The sequence below is a fragment of the Entelurus aequoreus genome, linkage group LG01, assembly GCF_033978785.1.
Source record: "Entelurus aequoreus isolate RoL-2023_Sb linkage group LG01, RoL_Eaeq_v1.1, whole genome shotgun sequence".
Lineage (NCBI taxonomy): Eukaryota > Metazoa > Chordata > Actinopteri > Syngnathiformes > Syngnathidae > Entelurus > Entelurus aequoreus.
This window is the reverse complement of record NC_084731.1, coordinates 30,745,805-30,773,783: the sequence shown is the minus strand read 5'-3', so window position 1 is coordinate 30,773,783 and position 27,979 is coordinate 30,745,805. Positions and strand designations below refer to the sequence as shown.

The 27,979-nt window shown below is 40.7% G+C and overlaps 4 protein-coding genes across 4 annotated transcripts; 3 read left to right on the top strand and 1 right to left on the bottom strand.

The window, feature by feature from the left end:
* Window positions 1-417: 417 nt before the first annotated feature.
* On the top strand, window positions 418-7,154 carry LOC133650310 (ubiquinol-cytochrome-c reductase complex assembly factor 1). Its single transcript, XM_062047418.1, has 9 exons — window positions 418-812; window positions 1,998-2,081; window positions 3,641-3,748; window positions 3,889-3,961; window positions 4,043-4,100; window positions 4,169-4,277; window positions 6,192-6,269; window positions 6,416-6,529; window positions 6,753-7,154. Exons 1-9 carry the CDS (start codon window positions 729-731, stop codon window positions 6,885-6,887), a joined length of 843 nt encoding a protein of 280 aa, XP_061903402.1. The 5' UTR covers window positions 418-728; the 3' UTR covers window positions 6,888-7,154.
* A 2,005-nt stretch (window positions 7,155-9,159) lies between these two features.
* Window positions 9,160-15,778, top strand: dynlrb1 (dynein, light chain, roadblock-type 1). Its single transcript, XM_062047403.1, has 4 exons — window positions 9,160-9,296; window positions 15,140-15,215; window positions 15,353-15,520; window positions 15,591-15,778. Exons 1-4 carry the CDS (start codon window positions 9,294-9,296, stop codon window positions 15,632-15,634), a joined length of 291 nt encoding a protein of 96 aa, XP_061903387.1. The 5' UTR covers window positions 9,160-9,293; the 3' UTR covers window positions 15,635-15,778.
* A 726-nt stretch (window positions 15,779-16,504) lies between these two features.
* Window positions 16,505-18,280, top strand: map1lc3a (microtubule-associated protein 1 light chain 3 alpha). The gene is made up of 4 exons (XM_062047390.1): window positions 16,505-16,695; window positions 17,043-17,098; window positions 17,172-17,278; window positions 17,362-18,280. The coding sequence occupies exons 1-4, from the start codon at window positions 16,656-16,658 to the stop codon at window positions 17,522-17,524; spliced, it is 366 nt and encodes a 121-aa protein (XP_061903374.1). The 5' UTR covers window positions 16,505-16,655; the 3' UTR covers window positions 17,525-18,280.
* Window positions 18,281-19,158: 878 nt separating this feature from the next.
* eif6 (eukaryotic translation initiation factor 6) lies at window positions 19,159-26,839 on the bottom strand. The gene is made up of 7 exons (XM_062062279.1): window positions 26,705-26,839; window positions 26,415-26,547; window positions 26,248-26,333; window positions 22,584-22,759; window positions 22,340-22,516; window positions 22,074-22,258; window positions 19,159-19,412 (listed from the first exon to the last, which is right to left on the bottom strand). The coding sequence occupies exons 2-7, from the start codon at window positions 26,519-26,521 to the stop codon at window positions 19,403-19,405; spliced, it is 741 nt and encodes a 246-aa protein (XP_061918263.1). The 5' UTR covers window positions 26,522-26,547; window positions 26,705-26,839; the 3' UTR covers window positions 19,159-19,402.
* Window positions 26,840-27,979: the final 1,140 nt, after the last annotated feature.

Here is a 27,979-nt window from a genome sequence, read left to right as displayed (position 1 = left end):
ATCTAACACAATTTCCCAACTCATATGGAAACAGGGTTTGTAGTTTCAAGCATGTTTTACTCAATTTAGGTCATAAAATCTCAGCAACCAGCTGTAATATCTTACTGAGATCATTTAGGACCAAAAAACTTAAAACAAGTAAAAGACTCTAACATAAAATCTGCTTAGTGGGAAGAATTATCTTATCAGACAGAAAATAAGCAAATATCACCCTTATTTGAGATTTTTCATCTTACTTAGATTTCACTTTTTGCAGTGTACTTTACACGTTTTATTCTTTTGCTGTTTTTGTTGTGTATGGGTGTGTGTGTGTGCATGTGTGTGCCCATGCAGCTGCATATTAGATCATCAGTTTGTTCAGCAGCTTAGTGCTCTGGCCTGCGTCAATAGGTGTTAGTGGTAACGTTAGCCGGGTGGGGGTGTTTGGTTGGCAAAATGTAAACGCTAATATGGAAATTGTTCAAGGGAAACTCAAGATAGTGTTCACGGTACAAACTAATAACGCTAAACAAAAGGAAAAAAAGGAAAACTAAAAAAAGGAAAGAAAGAAAGAGTTGGGGGGCGGGAACCTTTATGAGACCAGCCTTGTGCCTGGCCGGGAGACACTCGCGGTCGGACCCAATCCGTTGACATTGGAGCGGAGAAGCTAGCAGTGGTTATCTGGCGACCCGGCTGGTTGTCCTACGTGACGGTTCGGCTCGCATAGGGCGGTTCGGGAGCTGTGGGCCATGTGGGTCATGTACCGAAGGCCGTTGCAGTCCGCCGTCAGAACCGTCCTAAATGTGAACGCGACCAGAACCGCCTGCGGGAAGGTTAGCAACGTTAGCTTAGCTTGACTGGCTATCACGTAACTCGAAATGTAATTAGGCCATGTTATTAATGTTGATAGGAGAATGATACAGCAGATGTCATACTTGACGTTCTGACCTATCATGTAAATGATTAATTTGAAGTACTTAAACGAGTACATCTCGTCATTAACATTTTTTTAACATTTGAAGAAAAGTTGATCCTGTTGATCGTCTTAAACTAAAGACACCTAAAATGGTAAAAAATAAAATATCGGACACATTACGGCAGGAAATCTAACAATGTTCTCCAATATGGATACTGTCAATATGTTGATATTTGTGATTATACGTGTTTTTATGAAACATGTTCAAAGTAGTCATTGGTTTGTACATATTCCGTACAATTGACCACTAAATGGTAACACCCGAATACGTTTTTCAACTTGTTTAAGTCGGGGTCCACGTTAATGGAGTGATTGATTGATGTGGCATAGAAGGAGAATGAGTTAAGACTTTTGTTAGATCGGAATCTGGGTTTAAGGTGGTTTGTGGCGGTCCCCCTGGTGTTGTGGTTATGGCGGTCATTCACGTTATGGAAGTAGTTTGACATGTACTTCGGTATCAGGGAGGTGTAGCGAATTTTATAGACTAGGCTCAGTGCAAGTTGTTTTACTCTGTCCTCCACCCTGAGCCAGCCCACTTTGGAGAAGTGGGTAGGAGTGAGGTGTGATCTGGGGTGGAGGTCTAGAAGTAACCTGACTAGCTTGTCCTGGGATATTTGGAGTCTAGATTTGAGGGTTTTGGAGGTGCTGTGGTACCAGGAGTTGCATGCGTAATCGAAAAAGGGTCGAATGAGAGTTCCCGCTAGAATCTTCATGGTGCTTTTGTTGACCAGAGAGGAGATTCTGTCATGGTGTCATGTGGAGTTAATTTTCCATATATTATAATGTGTATTTTAAAGGAAAACAAACATTAGATTAGACAAACTTTATTGATCCACAAGGGAAATTTAGACATGTTGCGTAAAGGTAAAAGCTTATTTTGTCTTGACTCATTTTAAGTTTCCATGGTATATGTTGACTCCTGTCCATCCATCCATCCATTTTCTACCGCTTGTCCCTTTCTGGGTGCGGGGGGTGCTGGAGCCTATCTCAGCTGCATTCGGGTCATCAGTGTTTAAATGTTTGTATATGTGTGTGTTCACAGGGTTTCCAGAACTTCCAGATCTCCATCAGCAGGCCTTCAGCAGTGCACTTGATGACATGTCGCACGCTGCACCTGAGCACACAGGTGACACGCTGACATCGTCATGTTTTTTGTGTGGTTTTCGAACAGCAGGTGACAGGGCTGTCCCTACATCAGTTACAGTTACGGTCATACCACGTGGCAGTAGAAGGTCGTATGCCTCAATAAATCAGTTAATGGAACTATAAATGAAAATAAACTTTAAAACTTTGCCGCCATCGATACATTGCAATGTTCGTGTGTTTGTTTTTGTCGTCTGTTGCTTCCAATCACGGTGCAGGAGGGTTCCCTCTGCATCATTCTCAGCCCCTGAGAGGGTTTATTTGTTGTGGTTGTTGATGTGTTCACAACAACATTAGACGATTCTGTTTCTTATTGCGCATGCTGTTGCGGGGCTTACTGGTTACACAATTGCAGAGGGGAAAAGATCCTCATACGGTTAGCGATTTGGAAAAAAAATTTAAATGTTGCGAGTCCTCCAAATTACAATGGCTTCGCTAATTGAGCTTGTCATGAATTAATTTCCTTTTAGAAAATACATGTACAGTTGATCTCAGTCTACTCCCGGGTTGGCACTCGCTACTATGCATTTCAGAATCAGAAGTACTTTATTAATCCCCGAGGGGAAATTACGATATTCAATGATTTTATTTTCTCTGCGTATAATAGTAAATCATTTTGGTAACACTTTAGTATGGGGAACATATTCCCTATTAATTAGTTGCTCATTAACATGCAAATGGCTAACATATTGGCTCTTTATTAGTCATTATTAAGTACTTGTTAATGCCTTATTCCGCATGGCCTTATTATACAACCAGTAAGCCATTAACTAAGAGTCTTCCCTCAATAACCTCAGAATGATTGCTTATTAGTAACCCTAACCCCTATATGTTCCCCTAGTGACTTAGACTTAGACTTCCTTTTTATTGTCATTCAAATTTGAACTTTACAGTACAGATAAGAACGACATTTCGTTGCATTAGCTCATGGTAGTGCAGGATAAAAAAGCAATAAGGTGCAGATATAAATAAATAGATTACAGATAAATATATTGCACTTTTGCATATGCATCCACGTTTATGGATGTATGTTATATTGTCCTTATATTCCAGCGAATTAATCCATTTTTGGGGGGAATTGAGGGGATTATTATGATGCGTTCAAGAGTTTTACGGCCTAAAGGAAGAAGCTGTTACAGAACCTGGAGGTTCTGCTTCGGAGGCTGCGGAACCTCTCTAGTGCCCAAATAACTCTAAATTAAGTCTTTGTTACTTAGAATATGTTCCCCATACTAAAGTGTTACCATCATTTTTAATGGTAACCAAAAAAAATAGTGGTTTGATGGCGCTCTCTGCCAGGGGGAAGAAAGAGTGCTGCGGCTGTGTATCCAGCAAAGGGTGCTGTTTCGCAAGTCAACTTACTCAACATTTTCCAGCAGGATGTTTTGACAAGACTTAATGTTGTGTAACTACACGTTTTCTCAGTATAATAATGTGCAAAATTGAAGTCAAAATATGTTTTAATAGCTTTGAGAGGCATATTATAGGGTTTAAGGCATTTTTAGGATTGTCTTATTTGGTCTAAGTCTGCTGGTATGTTAGGTGTGCAGCGTGAAGGAGACGCCGCAGCACATCGAGGAGGAAGTTGGAGCCTTCACTAAACTGATTGAGGCCATGGGCTTCACGGGACCCCTCAAGTACAACAAATGGGTGAGTTGTAGTAGATGTGGGCGGACACTAAGATGGAAGCGTTTGGTGTTACTGTCCACTAGGCGCCTGCATGTGTTTATAACTACATGTTGTCATCATGGCAGACAATCAGTAAATGTCTCAATATGTCATCCCCACAGAAAATCAAGATTGCCGCACTGCGAATGTACACGTGCTGCGTGGAAAGGATCAACTACGACGACTTCTTTCAGCGTACGCCGCTGCATTTTTCTTGACAAAAACAAGCCAAGGTTAACCAGCGAGCCTCGCTAACATTTACTATATTTGCCCCAGGGTGCACGCTGCCTGACACGCTCAACTCGTGGTTTCTGATCGCGCAGCTGCACGTGTGGTGAGGCATACACACAGGCACAATATTGCTTGTTTGATTAATTGATTGACCGGCCGATTGGTGGACAGGATGTGTCTGGTGCGAATGCGTCAGGAAGGCCGAGCAGGGAAGTACATGTGCCGCTACATTGTGCATTCCATGTGGGAGGATGTGGAACAGCGCAGTAAGATCATGGGGGTGAGTGTGAGCCTACTAACCGTTTGTCGCGTCACACACTTCCTAATGACCGTGCCTCGGGTGCGAACACAATATGTAAGCGGTACACAGTAGGAGAAGTCCATGTGGTTTTGTTGGCGGCGTGCGCGTGAAGCTGAGAGCTTGCAGGCGGGAGAAGTGCTGAGTCAGCAAAGAGAACACAGCTTCTTTGTCAGCTTGTAAAAACAAGGTGCGCTGTGCAGTCGGTTCACACACGGTGCAGAACACTATATGTAGAGCATGTATCATGTATTTTTTCTACACTCTCAGCCAGCAACTCCACATTTACTCTTCATTGTCTCAGGGAGGCATGAACGTTAAACTTTAAACAGTTGATGATAAAATGTTAAAGTGTCTAAATCGACCTTTCTGTCATCAAACACAAATGGAAAGGCATCAGTAATGGCCAGAAGTATCCAAGAACAGTAAACATCTCGCTCACACTGTACATAACTGTACAGTAGAGTAAATAATTTTATGCCTCCTAGTGGTTGGATGTATTCATTGTAAGTCTCCTATTGACATTAAACTGTATTTCTACATTACTACTAGCAGGTTTACACTAGATGGGCATCCTTTGTAATCTTTACTCTTTTGTTGCTTTCTACTAAATCTTGTTTGGAATTGTTTGATTATTATTAAACACCCTTACATTCTTGCAGAGGTTTGCTGTTGCAAACACCTCACTCAGTCAGTACGTTTCCTTGCACTAAATTAGTCTTATTTCTCAAACTATTTACAGCTCAAAATAAGGTTTCTCAAACACAATGAAACCCCTTGACCTGATTGTGTTTGGCTTTTGAAAAATCAAATTAGCACACTTCGCTTATACGATTGGGAACAAGTTTTCTCTGGCCAATCTCCATGGAGGACCAACACGTTGCTTTTTACAACATTATTCACAACCGTAGAACACTGTGTTGGGGAGGGAAGCGTTACTACACCAGCCAAAATTCAGATGGAAACTGAAATGAGTCACTATTTTTAAATATATGATATAAAACTTAACCGCTTAATAAGTGTCAGAACGTTTTCAAAGAAATGTGTGACATGGTGACAGCACATCCTGGCCGGAGGAGAGACAGGTGGAGAAAAACCTAAACTGCTGTATTTCATCACTAAAGCTTTTTTGTATACACATTGAAATTAATACGTAGTAAAAAATAATAAGCATATGTTTTGTTAGTCTGTGGACAACAATAATAAATAGGTGTAGATCACATGACTTGAAGACCGCATCAACCTCATTCATTTAGATCATCCACATCGTTGTTCATACTTTATATAGTGATGTAAGAATTAAACATCATATACAACAATTGAGACAACATCATTGAAATGTAAATCACTCATTAAAAATAATTCACTGCAAGTTTGTATTAACAGTAAATAGTTACAGTCACCAAAAAAAACAATCTTTTTGTATGTCTCTGACAATCATAACAATCACAAGTGTCATTTAAACACATTAAAACATTCCAAACCACACCAATAGCAGTGGAAAGTTGTAGTTATCAGTTAGATCCAGAATTTGAAATGCTCCTCCATGAAGCATTATCTTCTCTTTATTTACATTCCACATAGCAAAACAAGCTATAATGACTACAATCGCTCCCTCGTGTACGAGAGGCACACAGCGTATGGCCAACAGTCGCATTAGAGAGAGAGCATGGAAACATAGACTTTACGTGTAGATGTAAAAATAGAAGAAACTAAATTATTTGAGAAATCTAACTAATTTATTATATGGAAATGTGCTTCTGGTGGAGATAAGGGCTTATGTGTAGTACAATACTTGGAACAGCATTTACTGAAGTAAATTATTTAATGGATTTATTTTTAGGATATGTGAAACATTCCATTAATGCAATGTAATGTAATTTGTTACTGATGCAGATTGACGCCATCCATCGAAAGGAAGCACTTAAAACCATGACGGAAACGTTCTACGCTGCCTTGTTTGGATACGATGAGGTTGGTGTGTGTGTGTGTGTGTGTGTGTGTGTGTGTGTGTGTGTTGCAGAGATCATAATGAAATTTGGTGAAACCAAACACTACAAGATAACTTTGACATGATGAAGTCTGCGCAAGCCTATCACTTTAATGGTGTGATTGTGTAGGGCATCCTGTCCGATGACAGCGTGCTGGCTGCCGCTCTGTGGAGGAACTTATTCAGCTGTCAGTGTGAAGACCCCACCCAGCTGGAGCTCATGGTGGAATACGTGCGCAAACAGGTGTGTGTGTGTGTGTGTGTGTGTGTGTGTGTGTGTGTGTGTGTGTGTGTGTGTGTGTGTGTGTGTGTGTGTGTGTGTGTGTGTGTGTGTGTGTGTGTGTGTGTGTGTGTGTGTGTGTGTGTGTGTGTGTGTGTGTGTGTGTGTGTGTGTGTGTGTGTGTGTGTGTACTTTTGTGGAATTGAGTGTAAATTGTGTCATAATGTAAAATGTGTGATGGTTGTAGATGCAGTACATCGACTCTCTGGACGGAGAAGACCTATTGCTGACTGGAGAAGTCAAGTGGCGCCCACTTGTGGAAGAGAATGCTCAGAGCATTCTGAAAGTCCCCACACCCACATACAATGACGCTGGACTTTAACTTCTTGTCTAGCTTTTTGTGCCCGAAGGACAAGTGGAGGTGGACGTGATGACGTGGCTGTCCTGTCGGGTCTGAGAGCCTCCGTCACTTCCTGTCTGCAAATTGGCTCATTCAAGAGAAAAAATACATGTTTTCAGAGGTAGACAATTATGTGCACTTAAGTGTTAAACACCACCATCAAGTTGACTCGATGGCGCTCTCTTACGCACGCATGAGGTTGAACGCCATCACCTTTTTTTTCATAATATAATTAAAATGTCAAAATATGTCTTGTTTTTTCTATAGCATCAACTGTGAACCAGCTGATGTTTTCACATCCAACACAATCTTTTGTTTTGTGTTTCTGATACACTTTACAGTTCATACTATTCATCAATTAATTTTTCTACCTTTTGTAGTACTGATATTATTTGGATTACGAAATAATATAGTACTGTTCAGTATGTACAACCCATGGAAAATATTACGGACTCCACAGTCTTGGAGGGTGTTTTTTTAATTTTGTAGATAAAAAATAACATACATGACTCAATAATATATTAATTTCAAATGGCAACTTTATGGCTTTAAAAAATACTAAAACAATTCAAAATACATTCTGGTGTAAAAGTTTCATTTTTAGGTCAAGCAGTGTGAAAAGAAAATCCATCCATTTTCTACCGCTTGTCCCTTTTGGGGTCGTGGGGGGCGGTGGAGCCTATCTCAGCTGCTTTCGGGCGGTAGGCAGGGTACACCCTGGACAAGTCGCCACCTCATCGCAGGGCCAACATGAAATCATGAAAAACAACTACACGTCACTAGTGCTAAAAGCCAAAGGTGGTGCAACCTTTGGCTTTTATAACAGCTTGCGGTCTGAGGCATGGACTTAACAGGTGGCAAACATAAATCCATAAATCTTGCTCCAACTGCTTTGATTGCTGTTAGATTAGCTTTGCAGGTTGCAGTCTTGTCCTTGGATCATTTTCTTCAATTTCCTACACAGATTTTCAACTGTTTTGAGATCCGGACTATTTGCAGGCCATGGCATTAGCCTTATGTATCTTTCTTCAAAGAAAGTTTTTACAGTTTTTGCTTTATGGCAAGATGCATTATTTTGAAAATGATATCATCCCCAAACATCCTTTGGATTGATGGAATAAGAAAAGGGTCCTAAAAGTAAACTTGTGCATTTATTGAAGATGTTAAGAGCCACCTCCCCAGTGCCATTACCTGACATGCAGCCCCATATCATCGACTGTGGAAATTTTAATTTTTTCTTCAGGCAGACATCTCCATAAATCTCATTGGAATGACACCAAACAAAAGTTCTAGCATCATCAGATTCGCGATGGATTACTGAATATGACTTACATCCGGTCATCCATAGTCCATGATTGCCTTTCTTTAGCCTGTTGAAATATTTTTTTTCTGTTTAGTTGTCAACGGCTTTCATTAATCTTTTCTGTGTTCAAATCCCACATCCTTTAAGCGTTGCTTTACAGTTTGGTCACAGACGGCGATTCGCCCATTTGTTATTAATTTCTTTTGCACTGCATTTTCTGTTTTCAAGGCATTGCCTGGAGTTTTCTGTCTTGATTGATTGATTGATTGATTGAAACTTTTATTAGTAAATTGCACAGTACAGTACATATTCCATACAATTGACCACTAAATGGTAACACCCGAATAAGTTTTACAACTTGTTTAAGTCAGGTTTCATGGTAACGATTTGATGTCTTCCTTGGTCTATACCAGTATGCTTGCCTGTTACAACTTTCCCATCTTGTTTGTACTTGGTTCAGATTTTAGACATAGCTGACTGAGCAATCAACATCTTTTGAAGTTTGATAATCCTTTCCTTTGTTTGAATAGACATCTCTCATGTTGGTGCCATGATTTATGTCAATCCACCTAGTGCAACAGCTCTCCAAAGTGTGAACACTCCTTAACTCCATAACAATGAACAGATTTGTTATCTTTGGAGATTAAAAATGTACAGGGTGATTCCATAACTGTGTCCTCAAAATTGAGTGATTTCTTAATTTTCACTCTGCTTGAACTAAAAATTAAACTGACTGCCACAGTTTATATTATTGATTTATTTGAGTGTTTCTTAAATCCAGAACGTTGGCATTTAAAATGAAATGTGTGTCATGTCTATGCTTTTTTTCTTAACGAAGTCATAATTACCTCACATAATGCAAAAGATGACATAAGAAAGCGTAAGTTAGTGACGTCACCAATACCTGGGACGGGTGATATTTTGTTTTTGTTGTAAACGGCTTGGAACAGTTCTATGTACTGGACGCTAAGGGGAGACGTTGCTTGGCAACCACAACATACAGTAGAAGAAGTCCAAACCGGAAGTAGCTTCCCGTTTGGCTCGTTGTCTTATTTTACGCGTCAATCTTCCTACCCAGATAAAAAATGGTATGTAGTCACTGTATGGTATTTTTGTATTCGTATATGCATGTAGTATATGTTTTGTATTTTAGTATAAGACGGTGTTTTTAATTCGGTGCTGTGTCTTTTGTTGTTAGCATTCGGGCGTTGTCATGTTAGCATAGCATTCTTCTACACTGCATTATAACACATTACGCCTAACTAGCTGTTCTAATGGCGTTGAGACTCTAAATAGTTGGTTGGTGTAAAGGTAAATAGTTATTTGTCTATAAGAGTCATGTGATAGAGTGGGATAGGTTCCAGCTAACTCGTGACCCAAATGAGTACAAGCTGTGAAGAAAGTGAATGTATGGTGCATTGTACTAGAAAATGACAACATGTTTTATATATCTTTGTATATCTCATTGGTATACAGACTTTTACAGTTGAATTGTTCCTAACCACTGATTTTGTTGAAATTGGTAACTGTGTCTCTGACCAAATTAAAGTTAAATAAAGTCAAAGTTAAGTTAAATTTCCAATGATAGTCACACACACACTAGGTGTGGTGAAATTTGTCCTTTGCATTTGCATGTTCACCCCCTGGGAGGTGAGGGGAGCAGTGAGCAGCAGCGTGCGCCGCGCTCGGGAATCATTTGGTGATGTCCGATAATGGCTTTTTTGCCGATATCCGATATTGTCCAACTCTTAATTACCGATTCCGATATCAACCGATACCGATATATACAGTCGTGGAATTAACACATTATTATGCCTAATTTTGTTGTGATGCCACACTGGATGCAGTAAACAATGTAACAAGGTTTTCCAAAATAAATCAACTCAAGTTATGGGAAAAAAATGCCAACATGGCACTGCCATATTTATTATTGAACTCACAAAGTGCATTATTTTTTTTAGCATGCCTCAAAACAGCAGCTTGGAATTTGGGACATGCTCTCCCTGAGAGAGCATGAGGAGGTTGAGGTGGGCAGGGTTGAGGGGGGTGTATATTGTAGCGTCCCGGAAGAGTTAGTGCTACGGTGCGGATGTTCTCCCAAAATGTGTATGTCATTCTTGTTTGGTGTGGGTTCACAGTGTGGTGCATATTTGTAACAGTGTTAAAGTTGTTTATACGGTCACCCTCAGTGTGACCTGTATGGCTGTTGACCAAGTATGCGTTGCATTCACTTGTGTGTGTGAAAAGCTGTAGTTATTATGTGACTGGGCTGGCACGCAAAGGCAGTGCCTTTAAGGTTTATTGGCGCTCTGTACTTCTCCCTACGTCCGTGTACACAGCGGCGTTTTAAAAAGTCATACATTTTACTTTTTGAAATCGATACCGATAATTTTGATACCGATAATTTCCGATATTACATTTTAAAGCATTTATCGGCCGATAATATCGGCAGTCCGATATTATTGGACATCCCTAATGGCTATGACTTCTGGGACCTCTATTGCTCAGCATAATACATGTTGCCCCTGGGCCAGTTAATAGCCATCTTTAATGAGTCCTATCACAACTATCCTCCCCCAAAAGAGGGGGAGGATGTCATTGCTAAGGAGCTGGCGAAGCTATACACAGCTTGCTTACATCAGGGGAAAGTGCCAGAGAAGTGGAAAGAAGCTAACATGATCATCCTTTTCAAGAAAGGGGACAAGAGGGACCTCAAGAACTACAGACCTATTAGCCTTCTTTCAAACATATACAAGTTGTTTACAAGAATCCTGACAAATCGAATGGAAAATACGCTTAATAGCCACCAACCCAGAGAACAAGCAGGGTTTAGGAGTGTTTTTTCTACTATGGACCATATTCATACATTGAATCAGATCAAAGAGAAATGCCAAGAATACAACAAACCACTTTGTATGGCCTTCATAGACTATGAAAAGGCATTTGAATCGGTGGAGACACAGTCGGTTCTAAAAGCTCTGCAAGATCAAGGAATTCATCATAAGTACATTAACTTACTCAAGGACATCTACACAAACTGCACTACCACAGTTACGATGCACAAACCAAGCGAGAAAATCCACATAAAGAAGGGTGTCCGACAAGGCGATACAATTTCGCCTATACTGTTTACAGCTTGTTTGGAAGGCATATTTCGCTCTCTGGAGTGGGAGGATAAAGGAGTTGATATCAGCAGAGACAAATTTAATCATCTGAGGTTTGCAGATGACATTGTTGTCTTGGGAGAGCAAATCAGTGAAGTGGAAGATATGCTTAAAGACCTTGTAAATGCTGTGGATTGAAAATGAATATGAAGAAAACAAAAGTTATGGCAAATTCCATGGTACTTCATGGACCTGTGACTGTTAATGGAAATGAAATTGATGAAGTTAATGAATATATCTATCTGGGGCAGAGATTTAGCCTGAAAGAAAAGAGTCAAGAACTGGGGATAGGGAGGAGAATCAGATTGGGCTGGTGCCAATATGGAAAACTGAGCAACATCATGAGAGGAGAAATACTGTTAAGCCTAAAAAGAAAGGTCTTTAATCAATGCGTGTTACAAACCATGACATATGGAGCTGAAACCTGGGCATTGTCAAATAAAATGGAAAAGAAAATAGCAGCAGCACAACACAACATGGAAAGAAATATGCTCGGAATCACATATAAAGACAGAAAAACAAATGAATGGGTGAGAAAACAAACGCAAGTCCAAGACACTATGAGAACTATCAAATTAAGTAAGTGGAAGTGGGCTGGACATATCAGTAGGAGAACAGATAATAGATGGACTTCCCTAATGACATCATGGAGACCCATGGATGGGAGCAGAAATAGAGGAAGACAAAGAGTGAGATGGCGAGATGAAATAGACAAATATTGGGGAACAGTGCAGTGGCAGGGAGCAGCTAGAGATCGTTCACTATGGCAGAAACATGCTGAGGCTTTCGTCCAGCAGTGGACTGACAACGGCTGATGATCACAACTATGCAGATGAGACTCAAATGATGGCAGGTGAATGTCGGCCTGTTGATTCACTTTGTCGCTGCATCGAACAGATCAGTGTGTGGATGCAAAACAATTTTATTTTGCTATACTCATTGTCTTTGGGCCACAGAATAAAATAAAAACGTTATTAGTCACCTCAAAACACTTTCCCTTAAAACCGAGTTCTCAGGTTAGAAATCTAGCGGTAATAATGGACTCAGACTTTAACTTAAATAGCCACATTAAGTCAATAACATCAGCAGCTTTTTACCACATAAAAAATTGCAAAAATCATAGGAATAATGTCTAAATTAGATTTAGAAAAGACTAAGCCATGCCTTTGTCTCGAGCAGGTTAGACTATTGTAATGGCCTTCTCACTGGGCTCTCTAAATGAGATGTAAAGTAGTTGCAGTACATCCAGAATGCTACTGCTTGAGTCCTGACCAGAAGCAGGAAATATGATCACATTAGTCCAGTGCTTAGGTCACTAAACTGGCTTCCTGTAGCTCAGAGAATAGACTTTAAAACAGCCGGACTTATGTACAAGTACATTTCTGACATGTTAAAACTATATGAACCACCTGAGAACCTCAGGTAGTGGTTTCCTGCTGGTCAGGACCAAACATGGTGAGGCTGCGCTTCAGTTTTTTGCTCCTAAAGTCTGGAATAGTTTTATAGAGGATGTGAGACTGGCCTCTCAACGTTGGCAATGTTCAAATCCAGGCTGAAAACAGTTTTATTCAGTTGTGCATATAACAACTGAAATTATTGTATCTACACTCTTTGATTTTAATTTGAATTATCATTGTTTTCTGATTTTAACTTGAAGTAGGATTATTTCAGAGTTTTAATTCCCAACTCCGGAAGAATTGTGAACATGTCACAGAGAAGCCACTCGACATTGAGTGCGAGTGGACCCTGTTCCGTGCCTTTATTGACGAGGCAGCCGATCGGAGCTGTGGCTACAAGTTGGTTGGTGCCTGTCAAGGAGGTAATCTTAGAACCGGCAATGAGGGATGCCATCAAGTTGAAGAAGTCCTATCTGGAGGCAGCAGCGGACAGGTACCGACAGGCCAAGCAGCGTGCGGCTTTGGCGGTCGCAGAGGCAAAAATGGAAGGAGGGTGGAGGGAATACTTTGAAAACCTCCTCAATACCATCTGCATGTCTTCCTATGAGGAATCAGTGCCTGGGGAATCAGTGGTGGGCTCTCTCATTTCTGGCGCTGAGGTTGCAGAGGTAGTTTCAAAGCTTCTCTGTAGCCCTGAGGGTGGATGAGATACGTTCAGAGTTTCTCAGGGCTCTGGATGCTGTGTGGCTGTCCTGGTTGAAAAGGACTCCGCAGCATTGCGTGGACATTGGGTGCGGTGCCTCTGGATTGGCAGACCAGGGTGGTGGTTCCTCTCTTTAAGAAGGGGAACTGGAGACTGTTCTCCAACTATCGTGGGATGACACTCTTTAGCCTTCCCGGTAAAGTAATTTCAGGTGTACTGGGGAGAAGGCTACGCCGGATAGTCGAACCTCGGATTCAGGAGGAGCAGTGTGGTTTTCGTCCTGGTCGTGGAACTGTGGACTAGCTTTATACTTTCGGCAGGGTCCACGAGGGTGCATGGGAGTTTGTCCAACCAGTCTACACGTGCTTTGTGGGCTTGGAGAAGGCATTCAACTTTGTCCCTAGGGAAGTCCTGTGAGGAGTGCTCAGAGAGGATTAAGTAACGGACTGCCTGATTGTGTCGGGTCCAGTCCCTGTATGGTTTGGTGTCAGAGATTGGTCTGCAATGCCGGCAGTAAGTTGGACCCGTTTCCAGTGAGCGTTGGACTCTGCCAGGGCTGCCCTTTGTCATGACTCTGTTTATAACATTATGGACATAATTTCTATGCGCAATCAGGCCATTGAAGGGTTTGGTGGCTCTCTGCTTTTTGCAGATGATGTGGTCCTGCTGGCTTCATCTGGCCGGGATCTTCAGCTCTCACTAGATCGGTTCGCAGGTGAGTGCGAAGTGACTGGAATGAGAATCAGCACCTTCAAATCTGAGTCCATGGTTCACGTCCATAGAAGGGAGGAGTACCATCTTCGGGTTGGGAAGAAGATCTTGCCCAAAGTGGAGGAGTTCAAGTACCTCAGAGTCTTGTTCACGAGTTAGAGAAGAGTGGATTGTGAGATCGACAGGCGGATTGGTGTGTCATCTGCAGTGATGCGGACCCTGTATTGATCCGTCGTGATGAAGGAGCTAAGCCGGAAGGCAAGCTGTTAATTTATCGGTCGATCTACGTTCTCATCCTCACCTCTGGTCATGAACTTTGGGTTGTGACAGAAAGGACAAGATCACAGGTTCAAGGGCCAAAATGAGTTTCCTCCGTCGGATGATGGGGCTCTCCCTTACAGATAGGGTGAGAAGCTCTGTCATTCTGGAGGTTCAGAATCATGCCGCTGGTCCTCCACATCGAGAGGAGCCAGATGAGGTGGTTCGGGCATCTAATCAGAATGCCCCTCAGAGGCTTCCCTGGGGAGGAGTTTAGGGCACGACCAGCAGGCAGGAGGCCACAGCTATGGCCCAGCTGGCCTGGCAACGCCCTGGTATCCCCCTGGAGGAGCTAGACAAAGTAGCTGGGGAGACGGAAGTCTGGGCTTCTCCGCTTAGGCTGCTGCCCCCACGACCCGACCTCGGATAAGTAGAAGAAGATGGATGGCTGGATTATTTTTATGATTTTTATTTTTTTGTTTTTGCCTTCTTGTAATTTTCTGTAAAGCACTTAGAATTGCCCTGTGTAAAAATGGTATACAAATATGAATAAACATGCCTTGTCTTGCTTTGGTAGAATAAGCATCGTCTGTATTAGCTAACTGAAGAGGAAAATACTAGTATTTGTATAGAAAGGATGCCAATCTCAATGAAATGGTGCTGAAGGATGCTATTGTGTTGTTGTTGTTGTTGGACAGGCTGAAGTAGAGGAGACTCTGAAGAGAATTCTAGGCCAAAAAGGAGTTCAGGGACTCATTATCGTCAATTCTGATGGTGAGTAGAACATGAAAAAGAACAACAAAGAAGTCAATATGTGTTTAGAACATGAGAGATCAAAATGTGACCAGATCATGAAAAAGATCAATAAAGAAGTCAATATGTGACATGTTCCTTCGGTGTGTTATGTTCAGGAATCCCTATCAGGTCAACGCTGGACAACACAAGCACGGTGCACTACGCTGGTCTCATCCACCAGCTGGTGATGAAGGCCAGAAGTACCATCCGTGACATTGACCCCCTCAACGACCTCACCTTCCTGCGCCTGCGCTCCAAGAAAAACGAGATCATGATTGCACCAGGTGACCATCTATATCTGTGTACGGTCGTTTCAAAACCAAAGTATTGAGAATTGTTGTTGTTGTGCTGCAGACAAGGACTACTTCATGATCGTCATCCAGAATCCTTCAGACTGAAGCGGAAGGAAAAGCTTTTTCCATTTTGCTTCCATTTTATTCTGCTCAACAACATGCAAATATTTATCAGATTTTTGCTTTTTTTTTTTGCTGTCATTTGCGCTTGTAACAAATCACATGTTGAATAAATAATTATCACAATGATGATGATCTTAATGTTTTGTTTTTTTAATATAAGGAAAATGGTACAAACATCATGTTTTTAAATATCCCAGTTTCGAATGAGTGTGGAAAAACAACTATCTTGATGTCCACTGGACTAGCTTATGCTTTTTTTTAAAAAACCTTTATTTATAAATTTCAACATTTACAATCAGTCGAGAAACAATAATCAAAATAAGTACAAAAACAGTACAAAACAGCGCCTGGGGGTTGTAAATTCAAAGTAACTAAAATACAATGCAATAAATATATATATATATATATATATATATATATATATAAATAAAATAAAGTGCAAAGCCATAGGCTCACTCAATTTCAGTAAATAACTTAAATTTGGAACACAGCATCATTGTTTTCACAGCTTTTTGGTTGTTAGAGGTAGAGAGTGTTTTAATGTAGAGTTCTAAATCTTTTTTAAAGGCACAAAAAACAGGTCGGGTATTGAGAAACTTACATTTATGAATATAAAACTTAGCCAATAGTATAAGGAAGTTGCAAATGTAAAATTCCTTTTCAAAATTTTTTTTCATACAGTGTAAATCCAAATATCACATCTTTAAAACAAAGCGTTCATTTGTCATGAATAAGCTTATGCTTGTATTTTGGTGGACAAAACTATCAATGTGTATTTTGGAGTTAGCTCCGCCCACCTCCGTATTCACAGAAAATGGCGACGCTCCCTTTAAATACAGTCGATGACGTCACGCGTGGCTAAACTGGCTTTGTTGTTTGTCGCGAGCTGCTGGCTTCAGTCGAACGTCGCTCCACAAGTCTTCACTGCTGCCCATTTTTTCGTCTTAAAGTTGGCCTTCGGACACTCCAGAGCTGCGTTTGTGTCATTTAAACGCTCACCAAGATGCCGTCCGACAGAGCCTTCAAACAAAGGAGGACTTTTGGTAGGATAAAAACAGACAAAAACAAGGCGGCGCTAGCTTGCCGGCCTGCTAGCCACCTAGCTTGTTGACTTTATAAAACTTGCGTTTTGCACTTGTGTCGCCCCACAAAAACAGTTTGAGAGTCGTATTAAAGAACACTTTAGCTTGGTTAGCCTTCAAATTTAACCTTTTATTGACGTGAACGCAAATTTGTAGCTAAAAAAACAACATGCACCCTTGTTAGGCGCAACAGGAAGCTTGGGGTGGGGCCTATGCGGCCATGACGTCATCAAAACGTTATTTAAGGCCCGACTCGGATGTATGTAAATCATATGCGTATGTGTAACTAACATTAGTTTGGCCAACAGCTGAGCGCTGCAAAGAAGTTGAGCAGATCCGAGAACAGCATCCCAACAAGATCCCTGTACGTTTACACGCACACATACACCTGTTTTTACGCTCAGAAAAGCACATTCTCACCTTGGGAGCATTTGCAGGTGATCATCGAGCGCTACAAGGGCGAGAAGCAACTCCCCGTCCTGGACAAGACCAAGTTCCTGGTTCCTGACCATGTCAACATGAGTGAGCTGGTCAAGATTATCAGGTGACGTGCATGCATGCACACACACACACACTCTGCAGGTAGCTTTGGATGTGTGTTAACATGCCCCCCATTTACCCCTCCAGACGTCGTCTGCAGCTGAACCCCACTCAAGCATTCTTCCTGCTGGTCAATCAGCACAGTATGGTTTCCGTGGCAACGCCCATCTCCGAGATCTATGAGCAGGAGCGAGATGACGACGGCTTCCTTTACATGGTATATGCCTCGCAGGAGACCTTTGGCTGCTAGGAAGGGGCGGAGCTTAGGGGAAGGCTTAAAAAAAAAAAAACATAAATGTCTGCTATCCAGTCGGTCTTTTTCAGTCAGTAACACTATCCCAACATGCGCCGCTCCCCTATCGGAACTTTTAAATTTTTATTTTGAACGTAGTTTGTCATCTTCAAATGTTAGCCAACGTTAGCGCAAATGGATGCTAACGGCACGTGTGCAATATTTACATTTAATCTTTTAGCACCTTCCTACTTGTTGACAAAAAACATGTAAGAGCACCACATTAGTATTAGCACACTTGAGGGAAGCTCAACGTTCCTGCACAATCTTTTTAATCTTTCTTTTTAGTTTAAATTCTTGAAGGTTTACTAATTAGTCCCTGCAACCTGCCAGATGGCCACCAGGGCTGTCGATCAGACTGCATGCTTTGAGAACATTGAGAAATGCTTCGCTGACATTCACCCTGTGTCGTCCTCCACTATACTCTAAACGTGACATTAATGACAAACTATCTTCTTTTGCACGTCAAACACTGCAATCTTTCTAAAATCATCGGTTTCATGAGGCACTACAGACAATGCATGTTTATATTTTTTGTTATCGAGATAAGTTGTTCATTTTACTGAGCTGTTTTAAGTTTTTTCCAAATCTCAACCAAAAAGTGGAAAAAAGTGTATGTGTGTTAACGTCATTAAGTTGTATGAAGTGTGTAAATAGATGCGTTGCTATGACGTCACACCAAACTCTTGCCAAAAATTAAAGAGGAAAAAAATACTTGACTGTCTTCCTACTTGACTACAATTTTTATGACTGAAGATTTTTGGCATGATACATTAACATTGTACAACATTGATTATAATGGTATGTATCAGAATGTGTAACAATAAGGAAAGAATGAACATGTACGCAAGGTCACATTCATATAGGCCAGTGGTTCTCAACCTTTTTTCAGTGATGTACCCCCTGTGAACATTTTTTTAATTCAAGTACCCCCTAATCAGAGCAAAGAATTTTGGTTGAAAAAAAGAGATGAAGTAAAATACAGCACTATGTCATCAGTTTCTGATTTATTAAATTGTATAACAGTGCTAAATATTGCTCATTTCTTGAACTATTGGGAAAAAAAGATATAAAAATAACTAAAAACTTGTTGAAAAATAAACAAGTTATTCAATTATAAAGATTTCTACACATAGAAGTAATCAACTTAAAGTGCCCTCCCTGGGGATTGTAATAGGGATTCATGAACTTAATTCTAAACATTTCTTCACAAAAAAGAAATCTTTTATCAATATTTATGGTACATGTCAACACTGAATATTGCATTGTTGCATTTCTTTTCACAGTTCTTTTTGACAGACATTTTAGTGAGGGTTAAACCATCATGGCATGGGGGAAACTCTGGGTTTATGGTAATGAATGGAATAGCCTACTTGATTTGATGTTCAGTTTATGAACTTACATTCATATTTTGTTGAAATATTATTCAATAAATATATTTATGAAGGATTTTTTAATTGTTGCTATTTTTAGAGTATTTAAAAAAAATCTCACGTACCCCTTGGCATACCTTCAAGTACCCCCAGGGGTATGCGTACCCCCATTTGAGAACCACTGATATAGGCCATGCGAAAGAAATGTCAAAGCAAAACATCTTTGTAAAAAGTTTAATGGACATGTGAAATCAAGCGTTCGCCACATAGACAAAGACCAACACCATGTCCAATCTTCAGTGTCCGATATTCCAGAAGCGCCTGAACCCATTCAGGCACGCCAACATTTCGCTTTCTGGCTTATCTGCGGTCCCTGCTTCTGGGAGGTGAGTTTGTGCACGTGCAACGTTGATAAAAGTTTCCAAAGGCCCAAAATGATGAAGAGGGGGCGTCCATCGTCATCTTATGCCATGCTAACGACAGAGGGAAAAAATATATTTACACACAAACAGCATTGCATCATGCACTACAAATTACAGTTCCCCACTACGCGGTTCTGCATTTTTACATCCCCACACATTTGCAAAATGTATTTCTCTGCTCTAAATTGCAAATAATTCAGTTTTTAATGGAAACCTAAATAGAGTGGTTGGATAGCACTAGCTACAAGCAGTCTAAAGTGATGTTGTATATTAGGATGTTTTAAGAGGAACTGCCTTTTAATGGAATTGTACCTCTAATTCACAGTTCTTAAGAGAAACAAGATGTCTTTTTTAATGCATTGATTGATTGAAACTTCTATTAGTAGATTGCACAGTACATATTCCGTACAATTGACCACTAAATGGTAACACCCGAATAAGTTTTTCAACTTGTTTAAGTCAGGGGTCCATGTAATCAATTCATTGTAAATAAGTCTGCTTACAATTGAGCCAATGGTAGCCATGACGTCATTGCGTCCATTCTGACCATAAAAAACAAGTAACCATCCAAAAAGTGCCAAAAATACCCCATTTACATATTTTGACATGAGTATTAAGGTTAGCGATGTTATAAGAGCTAACATTGAGGAACTATTTTGGTGGCGCATTGATCAGAGGTAATTTCCTTATGCTGCTGTATTGACATGAGCTGGTGAGCTGCTCTCGTTTCTGAGCATGTGAAAGTTTATTCTGGATTATAAATCGAGCCTCTCACCTGCACAATAAAATGGTGCGAACATAAACTGAGAAGTTGGTACACTTCACTCCACAGTCAATTTAGACCTGGCAAATGGCAAAAAAGACCTGAAAAGACACTTCTTTCCATCCACTTATTTCTTCACGAGTCATTCTTCATTTCAACGGTGATCTATGAACATCCTAACAGAAGGCATCCTAATGAGGGCAGACATTGTACAGTAAGTGATGTTTTATGTTCGTTGGCTCTCATGAAGTCTGCATGAGTAATAATCATTGATGTTGAAGGAAAAAGCGAACAATGTGGTGCGTTTGTGAAAATAATGCACCGCCGTACGCTTAAATTGAGCAAAATATGTAATTTTGTCACGAATGTGCCGGTTACTACAAAACCCAAAACCAGTGAAGTTGGCACGTTGTGTAATTTGTAAATACAAACAGAATACAATGATTTGCAAATCCTTTTCAACTTATATCCAATTGAATAGACTGCAAAGATGAGATATTTAATGTTAGAACTGAGAAACTTAATTTTTTTTTTCAAATAATCAACTTAGAATTTAATGGCAGCAACACATTGCAAAATAGTTGGCACAGGGACATTTTTACCACTGTGTTACATGGCCTTTCCTTTTAACAACACTCAGTAAATGTTTGGGAACTGAGGATACCAATTTTTGAAGCTTTTAGGTAGAATTATTTCCCATTCTTGCTTGATGTACAGCTTAAGTTGTTCAACAGTCCAGGTCTCCACTCTTACTATGAAACCACGCTGTTTTAGCACGTGGCTTGGCATTGTCTTGCTGAAATAAGCAGGGGCGACCATGCTAACGTTGCTTGGATGGCAACATACGACGTCCAGTTTCCAAAAACAATTTGAAATTTGGAGTCGTCAGAACAATTATCCACTTTGCAACAGTCCATCTTAGATGAGCTCGGGCTCAGCGAAGCCAGCGGCATTTCTGGGTGTCGTTGATAAATGGCTTTGGCTTTGCATAGTAGAGTTTTAACTTGCACTTACAGATGTAATGACAAACTGTAGTTACTGACAGTGGTTTTCTGAAGTGTTCCTAAGCCCATGTGGTAAAATCCTTGACACACTAATGTCGCTTTTTGATGCAGTACCGCCAGAGGGATCCAAGGTCACGGGCATTCAATGTTACGTGCAGTGATTTCTCCAGATTCTCTGAACTTTTTGATGATATTACGGATCGTAGATGGTGAAATCCCTAAATTCCTTGAAATAGCTCGTTAAGAAATGTTGTTCTTAAACTGTTCCACAATTTGCCCACGCATTTGTTCACAAAGTGGTGACCCTCGCTCCATCCTTGTTTGTGAATGACTGAGCATTTCATGGAAGCTTTTTTGCTCAGTCTTTTTTGCCACTTGTGCCAGCTTTTTTGAAACATGTTGGTTGCAGGCATCAAATTCAAAATGAGCTAATATTTGTAAAAGTTTTCCAGTTCGAACATTAAGTATCTTGTCTTTGCAGTCTATTCAATTTAATATAGGTTGAAAAGGGTTTGCAAATCTTTGTATTCTGTTTTTATTTACAATTTACACAACGTGCCAATTTCACTGATTTTGGGTTTTGTACATTAGGTGTTTGGACGTTTTTTAAGCGCTTTATAGGCAGAATAGAGTGACTCCTATAGGCTCCATTGTAAGCAAACTTTTGCTCGCATTCATTTACTTGTTAGAATGCAAAAAGAAAAGAAAAATGATAGGCTAAATTACAAAAAAGTGCAGTTCCCCTTTAAGTACAAAACTATGCTTAATGCTATATTAATGTGTAAAACTGATGTTTAATAAACAGAGGAATATAATTAGAAAAATTATTAAGCATTTTTAGCGTTTGCTTATTAGTTTGACATTCTCGGGAGAGGGAGGTCTACTGTATATTTGACAAACTTTAATATCTTTTTCTGAAGTATTGCAAGTGTGTGTGAGCGTCACCTGTCAATCAGCGAGTCCCTCATGGTGGTGGCAATGGCGGAGGGCTGTGCAGCGTCGCCCAGTCTGAAGACGCTCTCAATGACAGACAGCTCGGTGCTGGTGGTGTCCAGTCCGCAGAAGGCGCACCAGTCGTTGACCACCATCCCGCCAGCGATGACCTCGCTGCCCCGGTTCACCGTGCCTGCCTGCAAGTTTCAAAAAATGTATGAAGTGACGTATTTCAATATTTCTCAGTACAACAAAGAGGCTTGTGTGTGCCTCCTCACCACGAGGGGAACTTGCAGCAATGAAGACAGCTCTTCCTGGTCGTCTATGGACGTCTTTGGGTGCACCAAGCCCCCCTGGTTGCTGAAGGCGCAGTAGGATCCCACCAGAACCTGATCCACTATCGTCTGACGGAACACTTCCACCTTCAAGGTGTCTGCCAGGATCTCCTCGGTCTCCTAAGGGACGAGGAACAGCCAGTGGGCAACTTGTAGCCACGTATGTGCGCGCTACCATCTGTCTCACCCTATCCAGGTCAGTATGAACCAGGGCCACGTAGTCGTTGCAGGCAATGACGTTCCCGAGTGCGGACAGCCTCTCTTCCACTCGCTGTATCTTGACAGAACTGGGAAGACAATTTCGGATGTGCTGCAGTTCCTGGTCAGTTGTGTTGTTTGGAACCAGAAGGCCGTGGCGGTTTCCTGGAAAGATACAATCACGTGACTAATATATATGGATCATTTAGATTAGAAGCGAACATACAAACCACATTCAATGTTTGTTGTTTGCTTTTATGTGCACACAATCCAGCTGGGATAGGTTCCAGCTTCATGATGAATATGATGTAGTCTGAGGATGGGTTGTGATGTTTATGGACACCACTGATGTATTTTTGACCAGTGTCCATCGGGATGATCTTGGTAAAAACCAGGAAGTTTTAGCATTTGGATCTATTTGCATTAGTTCGCACGATAATTATCATACGGATATATTATGACATCACAGTGATAAATCCGAAAACATTAAAAATAGCTCCGATAACGAATAAAAAACCCAAACGCTCTAACGAGGCAAGATTTCTTATGTTAGGGGTGCAGGATTGACGTCGACTCAACATCGAGGCTTTAAATACTGCGATTACATAACCGCAAGAGTCTGAGTTATTTTTTTCTATACTGTCACCGGCAATTGACTGACAGACATGTTCGCCAATCACAATTTCCCCCTGTTTGAAGCATTTTAGTCTCTCGCTTCAAACAGGGAGAAAGACGTCAATCAATCAATCAATGTTTATTTATATAGCCCTAAATCACAAGTGTCTCAAAGGGCTGTACAAGCCACAACGACATCCTCGGTACAGAGCCCACATACGCACTTTGTGAATCGTTCCAAGCACCTGAGCGCGTTTATTTAACAGAAGGTATTAAGTTAAGTTAAAGTAGGTTAAAGTAGTACCAATGATTGTCACAAACACACTAGGTGTGGTGAAATTTGTCCTCTGCATTTGACCCATCCCCTTGTTCACCCCCTGGGAGGTGAGGGGAGCAGCGGTGCCGCGCCCGGGAATCACTTTTAACCCCCAATTCCAACCCTTGATGCTGAGTGCCAAGCAGGGAGGTAACGGGTCCAATTTTTATAGTCTTTGGTATGACTCGGCCGGGGTTTGAACTCACAACCTACCGATCTCAGGGCAGACACTCTAACCCAGGGGTGGGCAATTAATTTTTACCGGGGGCCGCATGAGCAACCCGAGCACTGCTGGAGGGCCACATCGACAATATTTCAATTAAATTTTGCTCAATATTATTTTTGATATATACTGTAAGATAAATAATAATAATAATAATAATAATAATTAATAATAATGGTAATACTTCAACATAGTGTATGTAACAGCATTCCATGACTAATATAAATAAATTAACATTAATAATAAATGACAGTAAAATAAGCACACGTATGACTGAGGAGTCATAGTGTAACTTTGTGTGATGTTTGAGTTGTCCGACTTTTTGTGTGGCCATAAACGCACCAGTGGTTTAGTGCTATGCGTGTTGGTGACAGATGACAAGTTGGTTTTGGCCTGGTTTGTACGGCAGAAAATGACTAGTTTTTCGAGATAGAAGTGTTTTACTTATGTTTTTGGTGTGGTTATGGCCGAATATAAACAGTTTTGCTCAATAAAGTGATCGATATAATTCCTGGCCTCGAAGCATCTCGATAGACGTTACAATAATTGAACGGTGTTCAATTGAACGGTGTTGACGAACACCGTTAGGGCCGCTTGTTGTCACTGTCACTCAAAGTTGCATTGCAAAATTACATAGAATAAATATGTTTATTTTGTTTAGAATTCAGATGGGATTTGATTTGGTGCGCGGCATATATTTGCTGCGCGCAGCAGACGCTTGAGCAGTGCGCAATTGCGCAGGCACGCACCTTAGAGGGAACGTTGCATGGCAGTCCATGTCTTGTTGGAAACACGCCATTCTTCATCAACTTTTCTCTTTTTAGCGTCTCGGGTGTAAACCGTGCATCACTTGTCGCTGCATGTGCACCTTCACTCGCAGGTTACACACTGACACACGCCCATAAATAATAATTTTCAAAATAAAAGCAGCACAGTTGTATTGCGCGCACGACATAGATGTTTTTTCAACTTTATTTTGTAATTAATGATTGCAGCTGTTCACATTCACTCACAATCACGCACACGTCCACACGGAAGTAATACAAATAACGATTTTCAAAACAAAAGCAGCACCGTTGTATTGCACACTCGACATAGATACTTTTTAAAATGTATTTTGTAATTTATAATTGGCCTCACGCGGGCCGGACAGGGACGCACAAAGGGCCGGATGCGGCCCGCGGGCCGCAGAATGCCCAGGTCTGCTCTAACCACTAGGCCACTGAGTAGGTGGCTTAACTTAACCCACGTTTTATGTAGTATCGGCTAGAAACTGAGAAGATCTGAGTGTGTTTTATTGGAGCGCTGCAGAAGAGGCGACGGAGAAGAGGCACGCTCTGTGTGGGGGAGGGGGCGTGTCTGTGTTTACTAACAAGACATGGCGATGGCGAAGCAGAGTTTCTTAACATGGAGATATCCTCACTACTTTTCTTTTGTCACCACAAAGAAAAGAACATTTTAGTTAAATGTAAGTTGTGTCTTGGATCAGAGATCCTATCCTAGCAATTCAAATCTGCTGAAACAGCTACAAAAGCAACATGCTTCGACGAAGCTAGTAAAAAGAGACACACTTCACCTCCTAAGCAACAGCGGCTGGATTTTAACGAGGCACTGCTAGCCAGGACAACATTGATAGAGCCATTGCAGCGTATGTGCTAGAAGACATGCAGGCTATTTTTTACAGTGGAGTCACCTGCTTTCAGGCAGCTAATTAGCATAATACCGGGCGTCAAATAGCACCTGGACAGTGAGTACATAAAAATGGAAAGCGAGCTAAAGAAAACACTCCAAACTCTGCCTCTGCTCATCATTCAGCACTGAAGACACACTCTGTCAATTCTCTTGTATACTGTTGCTCTTTCATTCTAGACTTCTAGAGTGTTTGGTTATCACATCACTCTAAATGTATAGACTATAAAGTTCACAAACATAACGAGGGATCATAGTGGGCCAGGCCAATCTTTCCTTATCTCTAAACTAAAACTGGGGAAATGTGTAGTGTTCTGGGCTTCAGACATGATTTTATTTCACAATTCCTTGAGAGAAAAAAACACCTGGTTAGGCTTTGTGTATGTAGTGTGTGCCTTCCTTGGTTTACAGCTATGTTGTTATTATGCTGTTTGTTACTTATGTATGTTATGTTGCAGCTATTTAAAATAGTTTTGTCAATTTGTTCTGGCCTGAAACAAATTGGCCCTTTGAAACATATCTTTGTCTTTGTGTGTTGTATGTAGACCACATTGCTTAGCAGAGTTCAGTGATGCAAATGCATGTCAAGGTGATCAACAGATTGTATTATTCTCTAGTGCAATAACAGTACTGAAATAAATGCTAAAAGGGCATTAAAGGGGGCCTTAAAAAAAGAAATAAGTAATAAAATAGTTACTTTTCACTGTAACGCATTACTTTTTGGTGTAAGTAACTGAGTTACTTTTGAAATAAACTAGTAACTGTAACTAGTTACTGGTTTTCAGTAACTAACCCAAAACTGGTACTCACCCACACACATGCGTCCGATGATCCGGCATCCTGCGATGGATGCGTGGACCACGGGGATGACCTCTGACAACTCGCCTTCAAACACGCTGCGAACGTAGAGCACAACAACTACTGGTCACGTTGATTGCCATTAGTAGCCAAGCCCCCGATGACGTCACTCAGTTTACCTGTAGAAGTTCTCGGCTCCTCCGATGGCGACGAGGCAGTAAGTGTTGGTCAGCTTGGCGAAGCAGCCAATCTCGTTGTTCTTCTCGAAGGAGGCTCTCACCGCCATGATGTCACAACTAACTCAAATGTTACCTGAGAGCGAAGGGGAAAAACTCGCGTTAGCATCCGAGCTAGCATACTCGCTAGCGCGGTAAAATAGCTAGTCAGGCGTCAACAATTGGATCCATTTAACACACATGGACTCAATCACTACTTTGAACTTTTATTGGGAGAAAAATAGGGAGATTACCTGATCAATACGCGTGTTCTCCCGAAGTGTGCGTATCTACTCTCAGCCTCACGTGCTCACTTCCGCTAAATGTGCGTGACGATAGATGACGTAGGCACGCTGCCTTTGAACCCGGAAGTACGGACTCTGTTTTTTCCAAACATTTTCAAAAGTGAATTTAGTATTTAGTAATGTAATGGATTAATACAATATACTGAATTAGACTAATCAAGCATTTTCTGCACATATGTTATTCATGATTCGTTCAATTTGTTTTTTTTTTTTCATTTTGTTTTTATTGAAATCCAGCTTCAGACATTCCTATCCATTACATCATATTCACATACATCATATATCTGTTGTCTGCCGTAAATGTCAAAATATTTTTTGTTTATATCCCAAACTATACCACCCCCCCCCCCCAAAAAAAGAAAGAAACAGCAGAAAAACCAAGTAGTATTTGCGAATACATCAATTAAATAAAGGAAAAAAAAAAATACATTATTAATAATAATAATCAGAAATTCGTTCAATTTGAAAAAAATGTAGATGTTGAACCTCGTATTTCTTCAAAATGTAATTCTCTAATCTAATAAAACCCCGGGTGCCCTTTCTTTTATTTCTTAGTCTATTAAAAAATTAAAAATTAAAATTTAATTGAAATCAGCTCTCCTGTGGGAAAACAATAGGTTTGACTTCCGCTTGGCAACTGCGGTGCTTGACAGTCACCAGGCCCCGCCTTCCATGTCTTGCGCAGGTTGCCTTACGGGCCAATCACGTCCATAACGTGTGTGTGTGTGTGTGTATATATATATATATATATATATATATATATATATATATATATATATATATATATATATATATATATATATATATATATATATATTACATTTTTATACTTAGCAAACTCATCCCGCGGGCCGGATAAAACCCGCAGGGCGTACGTTTGACACCCCTGCTGTATTGAATCAAGAGTGGAAAGGTGACTTCAGGGTGTTATTTCATGTCTGAAAGGCTCAAATAATGTTAACTTTATTCAGATATTGGAAAACATTTTTGCTGTAGCTATGAAAATATTTAATTGATAAAAAATTATTCCTACAGTACTTTGCGGAAATTAATTTATTATGGTCATGTCCGGAACCAATTAACAATAAATGAGGGACAACTGTACATACACTGTATATGAAGTTCAGTTACTAAATGTGTGTTGTTGCTACACAGAGCATCCAGGAGTGTTGCCCCAGTGCATGCTGGGAAACAGAAAGGTGGATGACATGCGCTTCATGATTA